General features: G+C 37.7%; 1 protein-coding gene across 1 annotated transcript; it reads left to right on the top strand.

The window, feature by feature from the left end:
- The first annotated feature begins 208 nt into the window (after positions 1 to 208).
- On the top strand, positions 209 to 9,095 carry SLITRK3 (SLIT and NTRK like family member 3). The gene is made up of 2 exons (XM_063916184.1): positions 209 to 931; positions 2,213 to 9,095. The coding sequence occupies exon 2, from the start codon at positions 2,232 to 2,234 to the stop codon at positions 4,881 to 4,883; it is 2,652 nt and encodes an 883-aa protein (XP_063772254.1). The 5' UTR covers positions 209 to 931; positions 2,213 to 2,231; the 3' UTR covers positions 4,884 to 9,095.
- Positions 9,096 to 12,359: the final 3,264 nt, after the last annotated feature.

Genomic DNA, 12,359 nt, shown 5'->3' with positions numbered 1-12,359 from the left:
CCCCTGTATATCTGCATTATGAAACATCAATGATTGCTCGGGATACCCCACACACCCACAAAAAATGCCTGGGTTTCCCAATGCATGCTCACGTCATAAACCCAAAGGCTCCCCCTCTGCTTTCATCTGCTTTCCTTCTTCCAGCTTGTTTCCATGCTGCTAGGGGATAAAAAAATGATAGATGGAGACACAAACAGAAAGATAGGTTGAGATGGAGAAAAAACAAAACAATACGGTTAAAGGATAAACTATGAGTTGTAAGTAATATGGGAAATTAGAATGTTAGATGTGATGTGAAGGTTTGTACTCACAATAGAAGGGACAAGGAGAAAGTCAAGGTATCGTGCAGAGACAGGTGAAGACAGGGAGACAGAGGGGGAGAGAGATGCTTGACTATGATCGACTGTCCCAATTATCTGCTGTCAGCAAGGGAGGGGGCAATTGGGGGAGAAGAAGAGAAGGCAACAAATGGGTAAAGCCATAGAATAGGTTGAAAGAGAATAAATAGGAGGCAGACAATTGAAGCAGTGGTGTGAAGATTGTTGGATTTGTGTCAAATTTCCAATGATCTGTTGCCTACGACTGGGGGAGGAGGAGGAGGATAGAGGGGTGAGGAGAAGATAGAGAGGGGGGAGAGTGAGAAAGACCTCAGCAAGCAATGTTGGACAGAGAGGCTGCAGATTCCTCGCTGGCTCTATTGAGCATACTGAGAGGCAGATCTGCATGCTGAAGCAACCCATTGAAAACACAGAGCAGCTCACAGCACACTGCACATTGCACATTCCCAGCACGTCTCTAGCTCATTTTTTTTTCTCTTTTTGCCTCAGACTCAGTAGGAGCAGATAGGAAGAGAAAGACAGAGAGGGAGAGCCAGCAATCCTTAAACTCAGCCTTTTTTCCCCCGATGTGCTAAATATTCACCTGTAAACTGGTAAGTAAATCATTTCATTCAATATCTATGCACTTTTAGGAGAACAGATTTGTCAGTGACATTAGATTAGATATAAGTTACAGATATATTTTTGCAAATGAGAAGACTGCTGCTGATGCTGCTGTGCTGCTGCAATATAACCTCCTATCTTTATTTTAAGCAATCTATTTACTAGCATGCATCTCCTTATCCAGAAACCTATCCTGCTTACATCTAATCTGCCAGGAAACTGTATTTGTGTGCATTGTATGAGCTATAGTAGATCTTTATATTCTAAGTTTTCGTATAATCATTGCAATCTCTATGCCATAAGCTCACAGGAAATGCAGTAAGGTGTAGACGCCTTTCTAATATCCAGAGATTTTACAGTAGTTATATGCAGCAATGTCATTATGTTTATATGTGTGTGAGGGAGTGTGTCTGTATTATCACACACAGGGGCAATAAAAGGAAAAAAAGGGAATTGAGATGTTTTTATCTGGTTTGGTATCATGTAGTTTTCTCATTTGTGTACTCTTGAATGTATAGGTATTTGTGTCAGTGAACCCCTCTGAGATACGTACACCGGATGGTCTGCGGTGTTGAAGCCCCAGTGCCAGAACTAAGCAGACAGAACATTTAAATCGAGGATCATCCCAGACTAAGCTGCATTTTACTGTCAGCCTCCCCTCAGATAGGAAGATCATATGGGCATGTGGTGTGGGCAGATTAATTATCTCGACATTCTTTTATCTATTTATGGGTATTTAAGGTATACAATAGCCACCGTATTAATTGCATGCTGTCCCTGGAATCTGCTAATCAATCACAGGCAATGTCCACACTGACATTTTACTGGGAATATCAATAAGATTTTGTCCTTTTCCAAGATTAACTGTTTGGGATGAAATATATGATTTTGACTCTTTCTCGTGTGACCCATCAGTGACAACTATGTATATACAGTATCTCTCTCTCTCTCTATATATATATATATATATATATATAGTTAGACATATTAGGGCATGATGCTTTCTGTTGTTCTAACCATTGCTGTCTGTGACTCAATACTTATATGCTCATCAGTATAACCTCTCCAAAAATACCTAATATAGCTAAATGGGTTGGCAGATTTGCTGATTTACACATTAATAAGAACATCATGAAAACTATTTTTTATTGCTAATGATTAGGCAAAAACAGTGACTCAGAATTGCCAGTGTTACTTTGCACCCAGCCTGTATAAAATGTTTGTTATGCCTCAGTAATATAAAATCTATATTTTATTTCTTTGTCTTCCAGCTTTTTTTATTAATCAAAAATGGAACCATCTCCAGCAGAAACTCGTCTAAATGGACGTATGTTGTGGATAATTCTTTTAAGCACAATTGCTCTAGCATGGACAACGCCAATTCCCTTGATTGAGGATTCAGAGGAAATAGACGAGCCTTGCTTTGATCCTTGTTACTGTGAAGTGAAGGAAAGTCTTTTCCACATTTATTGTGACAATAAAGGATTTACAAATATTAGCCAGATTTCAGAATCCTGGTCTCGACCCTTTAAACTGTATCTTCAGAGAAATTCGATGAGAAAATTGTACACTAACAGTTTTCTTCACTTGAACAATGCTGTGTCTATTAATCTCGGGAATAATGCATTACAGGACATCCAGGCAGGAGCCTTTAATGGAATGAAAGTTCTGAAGAGGCTTTACTTGCATGAAAACAAACTTGACATTTTTAGAAATGACACTTTCATGGGGCTGGAAAGCTTGGAATATCTGCAAGCAGACTATAACGTAATTAAGAGGATCGAGAGTGGGGCCTTTAGAAATTTAAATAAACTGAGAGTGTTAATTCTCAATGATAACCATATCCCCTTGCTTCCAACAAATTTATTCAAGTCAGTGTCTTTAACACACTTGGACTTGCGTGGAAACCGATTAAAGATCCTGTCTTACAGAGGTATGTTGGATCATATAGGGAGAAGCATTATGGAGATTCAGCTAGCAGAGAATCCATGGAACTGTACTTGCGAGATTGTGCAGCTGAAGAGCTGGCTAGAACGTATACCTTATACTGTTCTGGTTGGGGATATTACATGTGAAAGCCCCTTTCACTTTCATGGCAAGGATCTAAGGGATATAAAACGAGGTAAGCTTTGCCCCTTGCTGTCTGAAAGTGAGGTTGAAGCAAGTCTGGGAATACCCCAGTTGACTTCAAGCAGAGAAAATTCATGGCCTACTAAGCCATCCTCTATGTTGTCCTCTTTTCATGTCACGGCTTCTTCTGTGGAGTACAAGACTTCAAATAAGCAACCAACTACCACCAAGCAACCTAGAGCTCCAAAGCCTCCACCAACACCCAGAGGTCTTTATCCAGGCCCAAACCAACCACCAATAGCTGGCTATCAGACAAGACCACCCATCCCAATTATCTGCCCCACTGGATGTTCATGCAGTCTGCATATCAATGATTTGGGATTGACAGTAAACTGTAAAGAGAAAGGATTTCACAATATATCAGAACTCCTGCCTAGACCTCTCAATGCTAAGAAACTTTACTTGAGTGGGAACTTAATACAGAAAATTTACAGGTCTGATTTTTGGAATTTCTCTTCTTTGGATTTATTGCACCTTGGAAACAACCGAATATCTTATGTACAGGAAGGAGCCTTCATCAACCTCCCAAATTTAAAGAGCTTGTATTTGAATGGGAATGACATTGAAAGGCTGACACCTGGCATGTTCAGAGGTTTACAGAGTTTAAATTATTTATATTTTGAGTATAACATGATAAGGGAAATCCAGCCTGCTGCTTTCAGTCTAATGCCAAATCTGAAGTTGCTATTTCTCAATGACAATCTGCTACGAACTCTCCCAACTGATGCCTTTGCTGGCACCTCTCTGGCAAGGCTCAATCTGAGAAACAACCATTTTCTTTACCTTCCTGTTGCAGGAGTTCTTGAGCACCTTAATGCCATTGTGCAGATTGATCTCAAGCAGAACCCATGGGATTGTTCTTGTGACATTGTCCCTCTAAAACAGTGGATAGACACCATAAGCTCGGTCATTGTGGTTGGGGAGGTGTTGTGCACAAGCCCTGAAAATCTGACACTCAAGGATCTAAAGTCAATAGAAATGGAAATTTTGTGTCCAGAGCTGTTGCATGCTACTGCTTCATCTGCTCTGCCAGGACACATGGTACCCACAGTCAATTCAGTCTTTGAGTTTACCACGCCAGGGGGTGCCGTTCCACTGTCTGTCCTCATCCTCAGCCTCCTAATATTGTTCTTCTCAGCTGTTTTTGTGGCCGCAGGCCTTTTTGCTTTTGTGCTGAGAAGGCGCAAGAAACTGCCTTTCAGAAAGAGACAAGAGGTGGATTTGACTGGCATTCAGATGCAGTGTAGAATCTTTGAGGACAGACCGAACAACTCCCCAGAGAAGGCTCCTGGCCATGTGTATGACTATATCCCACATCCAGTAACCCAGATGTGCAACAATCCCATCTACAAACCTAGAGAGGAAGAGATGGGGGAGGAATTTTCAGAAACAAAGGAAAATAACACTAATTATAGGACTTTAATTGAAAAAGAAAAAGAATGGACCATGGCAGTGTCAAACTCCCAGCTTAATACTATAGTTGCTATCAACCAGAGTGGGGAAGTACCAAGTTTTCATGAAAATGGAGTAATCTTTCCTGGTATAATAGACCGAGAACGGTCAGCTCCCACAGTTGGGTTTGTGGACTGCATTTACGGCACAGTGCCCAAATTAAAGGAACTACACGTTCACCCACCTGGCATGCAATACCCTGATTTACAGCAGGATGCCAGATTAAAAGAAACCCTACTTTTCTCAGCTGGAAAGGGGTTTTCAGACCAAACCCAAAGTGAATACCTCGAGTTAAGGGCCAAACTCCAAACCAAGCCGGATTACCTCGAAGTCCTGGAAAAAAACACTTATAGATTCTAATATAGCATAATTTCATAGCGCCCAAAAAAACGCATGATTCAAGATGATACCGTTGTGCTCCCCAAATTGTTTTGGAGGAAGGGCCATACTCTAATCCTAATTAATTGAAGTGCCTTCGCAAACTTTTGCCAGCAATGTTATCAATCATTATTTTTTATATAGGAATCTAAGAAACTTGACTGTGCCATGTAAGGTATGAGGATATTTGTACTGATCCTGATAAATAATTCCACGTGTCCTTTTTGGCAGTAACTTAAACCTTTTCACTTGAGGGTTTTGGGGGGGAGGGGGATAGGATGGCATTGTGGCTTCCTTATACATAAAAATGCCTATGGCACAGTTCCTGTATATTGATGCAGTTTGCTGCATGCCTAAAAAAAACTGCAGGGGGGTTAATGCTCGAATGTTCTCACCCAAAACACCAATGCTCATTCTTTATTTTAAACCTTCAATTCAACATCCAAAACCTGGATTCACTGCAAAGCATCATGGTTTTATGTATATTTGATTTATGTAATTTTGCAATGCAGAGAAGTAATGTACACAAGACAGCTAGGTATCAACATCTTTGTGAATTCATGACGATGCCAGGATATTTTTCTGCACCTCACTGCAAGTTATTTAGTAATGCTACTGGGTATGTATAACTAACAGCTTTGTAGGAAGCACTTTTAATGTCATCTCCCCCCTCTTACTCCTCAGCCTACCCCATACACAAAGATTTTGCAAATGTGCATATATTTATTCTGTAATTTCAGTGAATATTAATTGTAAAGGTAATGTTTAATCAGTGTATAGTGATTATGCGTCTGGTATAGCTTTCCTAATAAAATAATTTGAAACAATACATACATATACAGATATATACAGATTTAAAAAAAAAAGGCTTGATGGTCAAATTTAGCTATGCCCAGAATAATTTATGTCCATCTGCTTAAAATAAGTTACCATGCTGACTAACATTGATCGCTATTTCATTGCAATTAGCAGAATTTATAGAGGTAAGACACATGGGGTGAAGAAACATTCTTTGATATTGTTTTAAAATTCTAGGATTCACTAGCACATTACAGTATTTCAGTAGCAAACGAATAAATAATGTACAGTAATTACTGGATTCAATTCTACAAGAATTGGAAGAAAATTATTACTTACCGAGGTAGAGCCATTTAATTTATATGTCTACTTTGAAAAATGAGAGCCCCACGATATTCCCTTAAGTAAAATATCTAGGGATCACCACAGTGCTATTCCGACCTATTCTAGATGAATAAATTGCAACGTATACTGTACCTGTACAAAACATCTAATTGGGTTGTGTTCTTCATGGTAGACATTTATATTGCACATTATATTTCCTAAAACAAAGTAATCTTTAAAATTATATTGTAAAATATATAAAAACCCTTAAAAACCCCCAAAGAAAATGTAATTTTAAACTAGTTTGTTGTCCAAGCTCATTGTTGCTGGTGGTTTAAATAAGGATGCATTTATGTAAGTGAACAGCAGGGGGAGCTTTAGTCTAAATATTGCATATTAGGCACAGGCACCTGGTTCTTGGTTATAGAGCTCTGTATTACTTGTGTACTGCAGCCATTCCTGAATCTGTTTTTCTTAGCTTCATTTCCTGTCTAATTTAAATCCCGAATCAAATCATTACTGTACATTGAATGTAAAACTGTCAGATGTCACTAATGCCTTACATAAATATGGGAAAATGAGAATGTGGAAAATAATAGTTTGTCATGCTTTCGTATCAGGTCATCTGCTCTAATGTTTTACTATACACTGCCATAAATTGTTGTAATGATTGGTTTTGTTGCATGTATACATATAGATATTTACAGAGATTTATAGAGATTTGCATTGATTTGCATTGTACCTATCTATATGTATACTACATAGCATTTATAATTGTTTGGTTTTGAATTTCTTCCTGCTTTGATCACAGTCCCTGGTCATGATAGTTTTCAAAATAGCATCACCTTTTGTGTCCAATATATCACAGCGGAGGGTTTAAACTAGTATGGTTTCGTCCCTTACTTGCACATGCCATATGAAAATCCTCTAGCTCTGACGATTGATTTTATTTGATAAACAATAGAGAAATGTCTACAGTATGTAACATATTGTTATATAAGGCAGTGCGGTGCAACTGTTAAAACACTGGAATTTAGGGATGCCAATCTTTAGAACTCTAAATTGCTTTGAACTACAGTACATCTTCCCTTGACTCCCCCGCTAAGCATCATGGGATATTTATTTTATTGACAGCTGAAGAGCTGATGATCTGTGCTGTACTATATTTTATTTAGAACACCTCCTCCTTCATTAATAATGCTCATTTAATTGACTCAGAATGAGCCAATTATACCTATTATCAGTCCAACAGCTGGATTTGTTTGCTTAGTATCACATCCGTTTGTTATGTTATAAAAAAGAAGAAAAAAAAAATCCAGTATTCACTGTATAGTGGTTATGCATTCAACAGTACAATAAATAGGCAGCATGCAAGTATTTTGAAAATAAAATCAAAATGCTCTATATAAAGATAGAAATCCATTAACTCCATGCATGCATCACATCATTGTATTTCTTTTACAATAACACTTTTGCGTGCAATCCCTAGTGTTACTGGTGCTGTAAACATTTTAAACAGAGTGCTTATAATCCATATCAAAGTATAATGCAAATGTTATGTTTATATATTTTGTTAAAAAAACAAACAAACAAACAAACACAAAAACAAGAAAAATAATTTAAAAAAAGATCATAAAAAGAGAGAAAGTAAGAAAGTCTTTACTTTGATAAAGGGACATGTTCCACCCCTGGTTGGTGCGGAATTCTATTTATTCAGTGAAAATACATTTATTCTTTGAGAATGGAAATTTTATATTAAAAAAGGAGATACTTTTTGGCTTAAATTTTGTTTTATTTTCTTATGTAGGAAGCTGCACAGATTTAAAGCTGTGTTTGTGGCTTTGCTGTGTGTGTGTGCAGGGTGGGGGGTGGTCCTTTCTGGTTGTTTTTTTTTTTTTGCTGTTGCAGAGCTAATGTGTAACATTTTGGGATTGCTCTGGCTCTGTTGTCGTAGCAGACAAAGGAAACACTGTCTAGTTTATCCCAGCTATGAAGAGATCACATTTTCTACTGACAAATAATGAATGCACAAGCCTTATATTATGAACTAATATGACTAGCACCGGTCATGAGAATGACAATATTAGTCCTGAATTCTGGCATCTTATTGCACAAATGCTGACATGTAGATTGATATGTCAAAGCAGATATTTCCCAATACACTATCTAAAGAGGTACTACCATTGATTTAAATTGTATTACATGTCCCAAGACTCATTGAACAGTATGTTTTCAGATGTTTGGCTAACCATCACAATGAACAAATCAGAGATGACCTTTCTTTTACCAACAAGCCCTACCTAATAATAAACGTAAAGGAGAATGGTGTTTCGATAGTTCAATACTTTGCTGCTTACGATTTATGTATTGCTGTTGTTGCAATTGTAACTGCTACAGATTTGCATAAATCACTACTGTATGTCCTTTATGTATGCTAATCATTGATACCTTAAACTAGAAATGATATTAGTACATTCGAGCTTAAGTATATATTCAGGAAATTTTTTCATGTTTTTTTCCTTGCTTTGCATATATGGTGGTAAATGTTTACATTTATCCCATTTGTATTTGTGGGATTTCAATGCACTATGCAGTTGCTATACCTTGCTTTACGTTAAGAAACCAATTTAACTGCATGCTTATTTCATTCTTATCCTCTTGCCTTACATGTTTTGTTTCATCACTTGTCTATCAAAGCCAATGGGGAAAGTTGGCTTATACTTGTATCATATTATTTATATATTTCAGATTTGTTTCTGAGCAAGAATTAATCTGCATTTGTAAATTGCATTCCATAGAAAGTACTTGGGTATTTTTGACAACTATAAATATTGTTATAATTAGTCCCCACTGTGTTCAACACGGAACTGAGCAACTTTACTGCTTACCATAAGTACATTATCACATGCCTCTTAATGAACTTGTCATATATGTTTTAATGAATCCTTATCTGCAATGAGGTTTTGTTACTGGCATAGAGTGTAAAAGAAATATTTACACAACAAAAGGTTAATGGAATATCCAGGAAAAGATAAAAAATAAAAAAATAAACATTTTAATTATTGACAATTTGTTCATATTAGTCCATTATCATTTTGTAAAGTGGTACACTTATTTCTGATCTTACATTTGGCTTATCATAGCACAAGAAACATTTCTACAGTATATGTCTAATAATTGTTTGCTCCTGTTCTCAAAGAGTGAGATTTTTTCCTGAGTAACATATATTTCTTTCCTTTTATACAGCAATTGATGCATTGCTACCCATTTCATTATATAAATGTCTTTTAGACCACAAACAGTTTATGTGATGGTAGGTTTCAGTAAGCCAGAAGCCATTTTGTTTCATTAATGGAAGGGATTTTACTAAAGCATATGTTTTTTTTTTTTTGTTTTTTGGGATCATTGGTATATCACTCTAGAACTGATGGAGCACCCTCTGATATACAGTACATGTCGTAAACAAAGTTTCTTTGAAATTGTTGCAATTGCTAATAAATGGATGGCCAAATAACACTACACTGAGATTACATATATCTGAGTATCAAGTGTAACATTATGCCACAGCAGAAAGGGACCTATACTGTATATTGTACAGAAAACCAAGGATAATTTACATTAATCACCATGGGGACAGATGTACTAAGCATTGAAAAGTGATAAAGTGGAGAATGATAAAGTACCAGTCAATAAGCTCCTAACTGCCATGTTACAGGCTGTGGAACAGATGTACTCAGCTTTGAAATGTGATAAAGTGGAGAGTTATAAACTAATAACCAACCAGCTAATAACTGCCATTTTTAAAACACACCCTGTGACATGGCAGTTAGAAGCTGATTGGCTGGTACTTTATCAGTCTACACTTATCACTTTTCAAGGCATAGTACATCTGTCTCTGAGTTTGAAAATTGACAGTAAGGAGCTGGCTGGTTGGTACTTTATAACTCTCCACTTTATTGCTCTCCAAGGGTTAGCACATCTGGCTGCATGTGATGTAACATTGTATCTTCTATGACACTCTGGACTTCAATTGTTTCTTGTTGCATCTAAGTAATTGGCACCCGATGGGCGATATTTCATTGGTCGGACAGTGCTGTGGATACCCATTACTTATCCCACTTGTTTTTCTCCAATGCAATGGGTTTAGACACATAAAATGGCTAAACCCATGCAAAGTATTGGGTATGCTGCAAAAACAGTAGCTTGGGTGCCTAAAAGCCCAACTTTTTATGAATTTCTAATTGCCACCACAGGATCTTAGGACATAATGTATATTTGCCTACTGGGACCTAATTTTATTATATTGTATCATAGAATTCCTCCTAAAATTAGTGAACCATTCATGACTAACCATGTAATTTACCAGCTTGACCCATTTATAAAAACTTGGGTACTCAGGGGCCATCCAGACTCTAGCTATTATAATCTTGGCAGGGGCAAGGAAATTATATACATAATGTGATATTGAACTATCCAGTACATAGGCGTTTCTATAATGGGTGCCATGTGTGTAGTGCACACGGGCCCCTAGGTCTGGAGGGGCCACACTGCACACACTGCACTCATAGAGTAAGCCCTACAGTGCGGACACAAATCATTTGGCAAAATCCGAGTGATTTGCGCATGCGCACTGGAGATGTCCCAGGGAGCAAGGTGCGGGCACCATGTTCCCGGAGAACTGCGCAAGTGCAGTAGACTCTGGCCTTATGCTAGAGTCTAATAGCTGCCAGAGATGGGGGGGAACCGCAATGGAGGCTGCATGCGGGTCCCCTGCTCTCTTAAAACACCCCTGATAAAGTACAAGATCAGGGGATGTCCCAAATAGACACGTCTTTAAATGAAGGAGACAAATGTCCATGCCAGTATGCGGGATACCCTCCACCAAGTCTGACCAAAGTATCTGAGTCTCAGATATTTAAAAAAATAATATTACATGCATTTATTTAGTAAAAATTCTTTACATTGCTGGAAATGCACAATATTATTGGATAACCTAGATAGAATATTAAGAGTTTTTTTTTAAATATATCTAAAATATTTTTTAAGATAAAATGTGGAATATACTGTACAGTAGGTTGACTAAAAGTAAGTTACCTATTTAAAAAGAAATGGCGTTCCAATAGTGCACAAACTGTTACGTTTAAGCTTTTTTGCAGTTTCTGCACTATGGGCTCAATTCAGTTAGCCACCATTTACTTGCGGTTGTGAGTAAGTGAGGCTGTATGCTGCACTTATGGGACTACTGGACAAAAATCTGTGTATCTGGGTCAAAATAGGGCTGCAAGGGACAACCTACTCCCTGTGCGAAGGCAAGTTAATTGAATAAAGCCCTAAACAGTATATTGGAATACCATTTCTTTATTTGATTTGCCTTCTCATGTCATACAGTATATTGAACAATTGCACAATTGTCATAAGGATATAAATTCCCATGAGAAATCACAATTGGAAACAATAGGAATGTTATCCTGTCAGCAAGATACATTGTCAGTCTCAGAGGGAGTGGGGGAGATACAAAGAATTGGTGCTGCTGTAGAAAAAGGTGTCCTAATTCCCTGGTATATACAGTATAGAATGTGATGGCATACAGCATAGCCCAGAAGATGAGAAGACAAATAGGCAAGAGGGAAACTGGGGATGGGGTGAGAGGGACAAAAAGGAGGACTTGCAAGAAAGTGCATAAGGAACACAATAGATGGAGGTGAAGAAAAGGAGAAAAAAGGAAAAAAGGAGAAAGGTTAGTAAGGCGGGGTATGAGGAGATGGAAAGCGTGGAGGGGTATGTGTGTGGATAGGTGTGTAAATGAGGGTTGAAAAATACTATGTGTGGTTAATCATTTACTAAAATATCAAATATAGAGGAGTCACTGTAAACCCACATAGAGCCTTTCGACCCTCATTTACACACCTACCCACACACATACCCATCCTACTTTTTCCGCATCCTCATCCCCCCTATTACTTCTTTCTTTCTCCTTTTCTCCACCTCCATCTGTTGTGTTCTTTGTGCATTTTTCTACAAGCCCCACACCCAAACACACACCTCCTTTTTTTCATCTCATCCCACCCCCAGTTTCCCTCTTTGCTACCCAAGTCTTCTCATCCTCTGGGCTGCGCTGTATCCCATCGCATTCTATACAGCAAGATTCATTGTGTGAAATAATAAAAGCATGACTATACTACTGTAAGTGAATAAGCTGAATCACCCATGTGTTATAGCAGGGAGATAGCACAGAGTATATATATATATATATATATATATTCTTATACATGTATAGTAGAATGAAGGCGTACTAAAGGAAAAAGAAACAGCCAGTAATAAAAACATAAATGAATC

Source organism: Pseudophryne corroboree, chromosome 4, assembly GCF_028390025.1.
Source record: "Pseudophryne corroboree isolate aPseCor3 chromosome 4, aPseCor3.hap2, whole genome shotgun sequence".
Lineage (NCBI taxonomy): Eukaryota > Metazoa > Chordata > Amphibia > Anura > Myobatrachidae > Pseudophryne > Pseudophryne corroboree.
Note: the sequence above shows the minus strand (reverse complement) of the source record. Positions and strands in the feature narration are given on the sequence as shown.

Bases quoted from the DNA above. Each gene is read 5' to 3' on its own strand.
- SLITRK3 (XM_063916184.1), top strand. From the start codon at position 2,232: ATGGAACCATCTCCAGCAGAAACTCGTCTAAATGGACGTATGTTGTGG.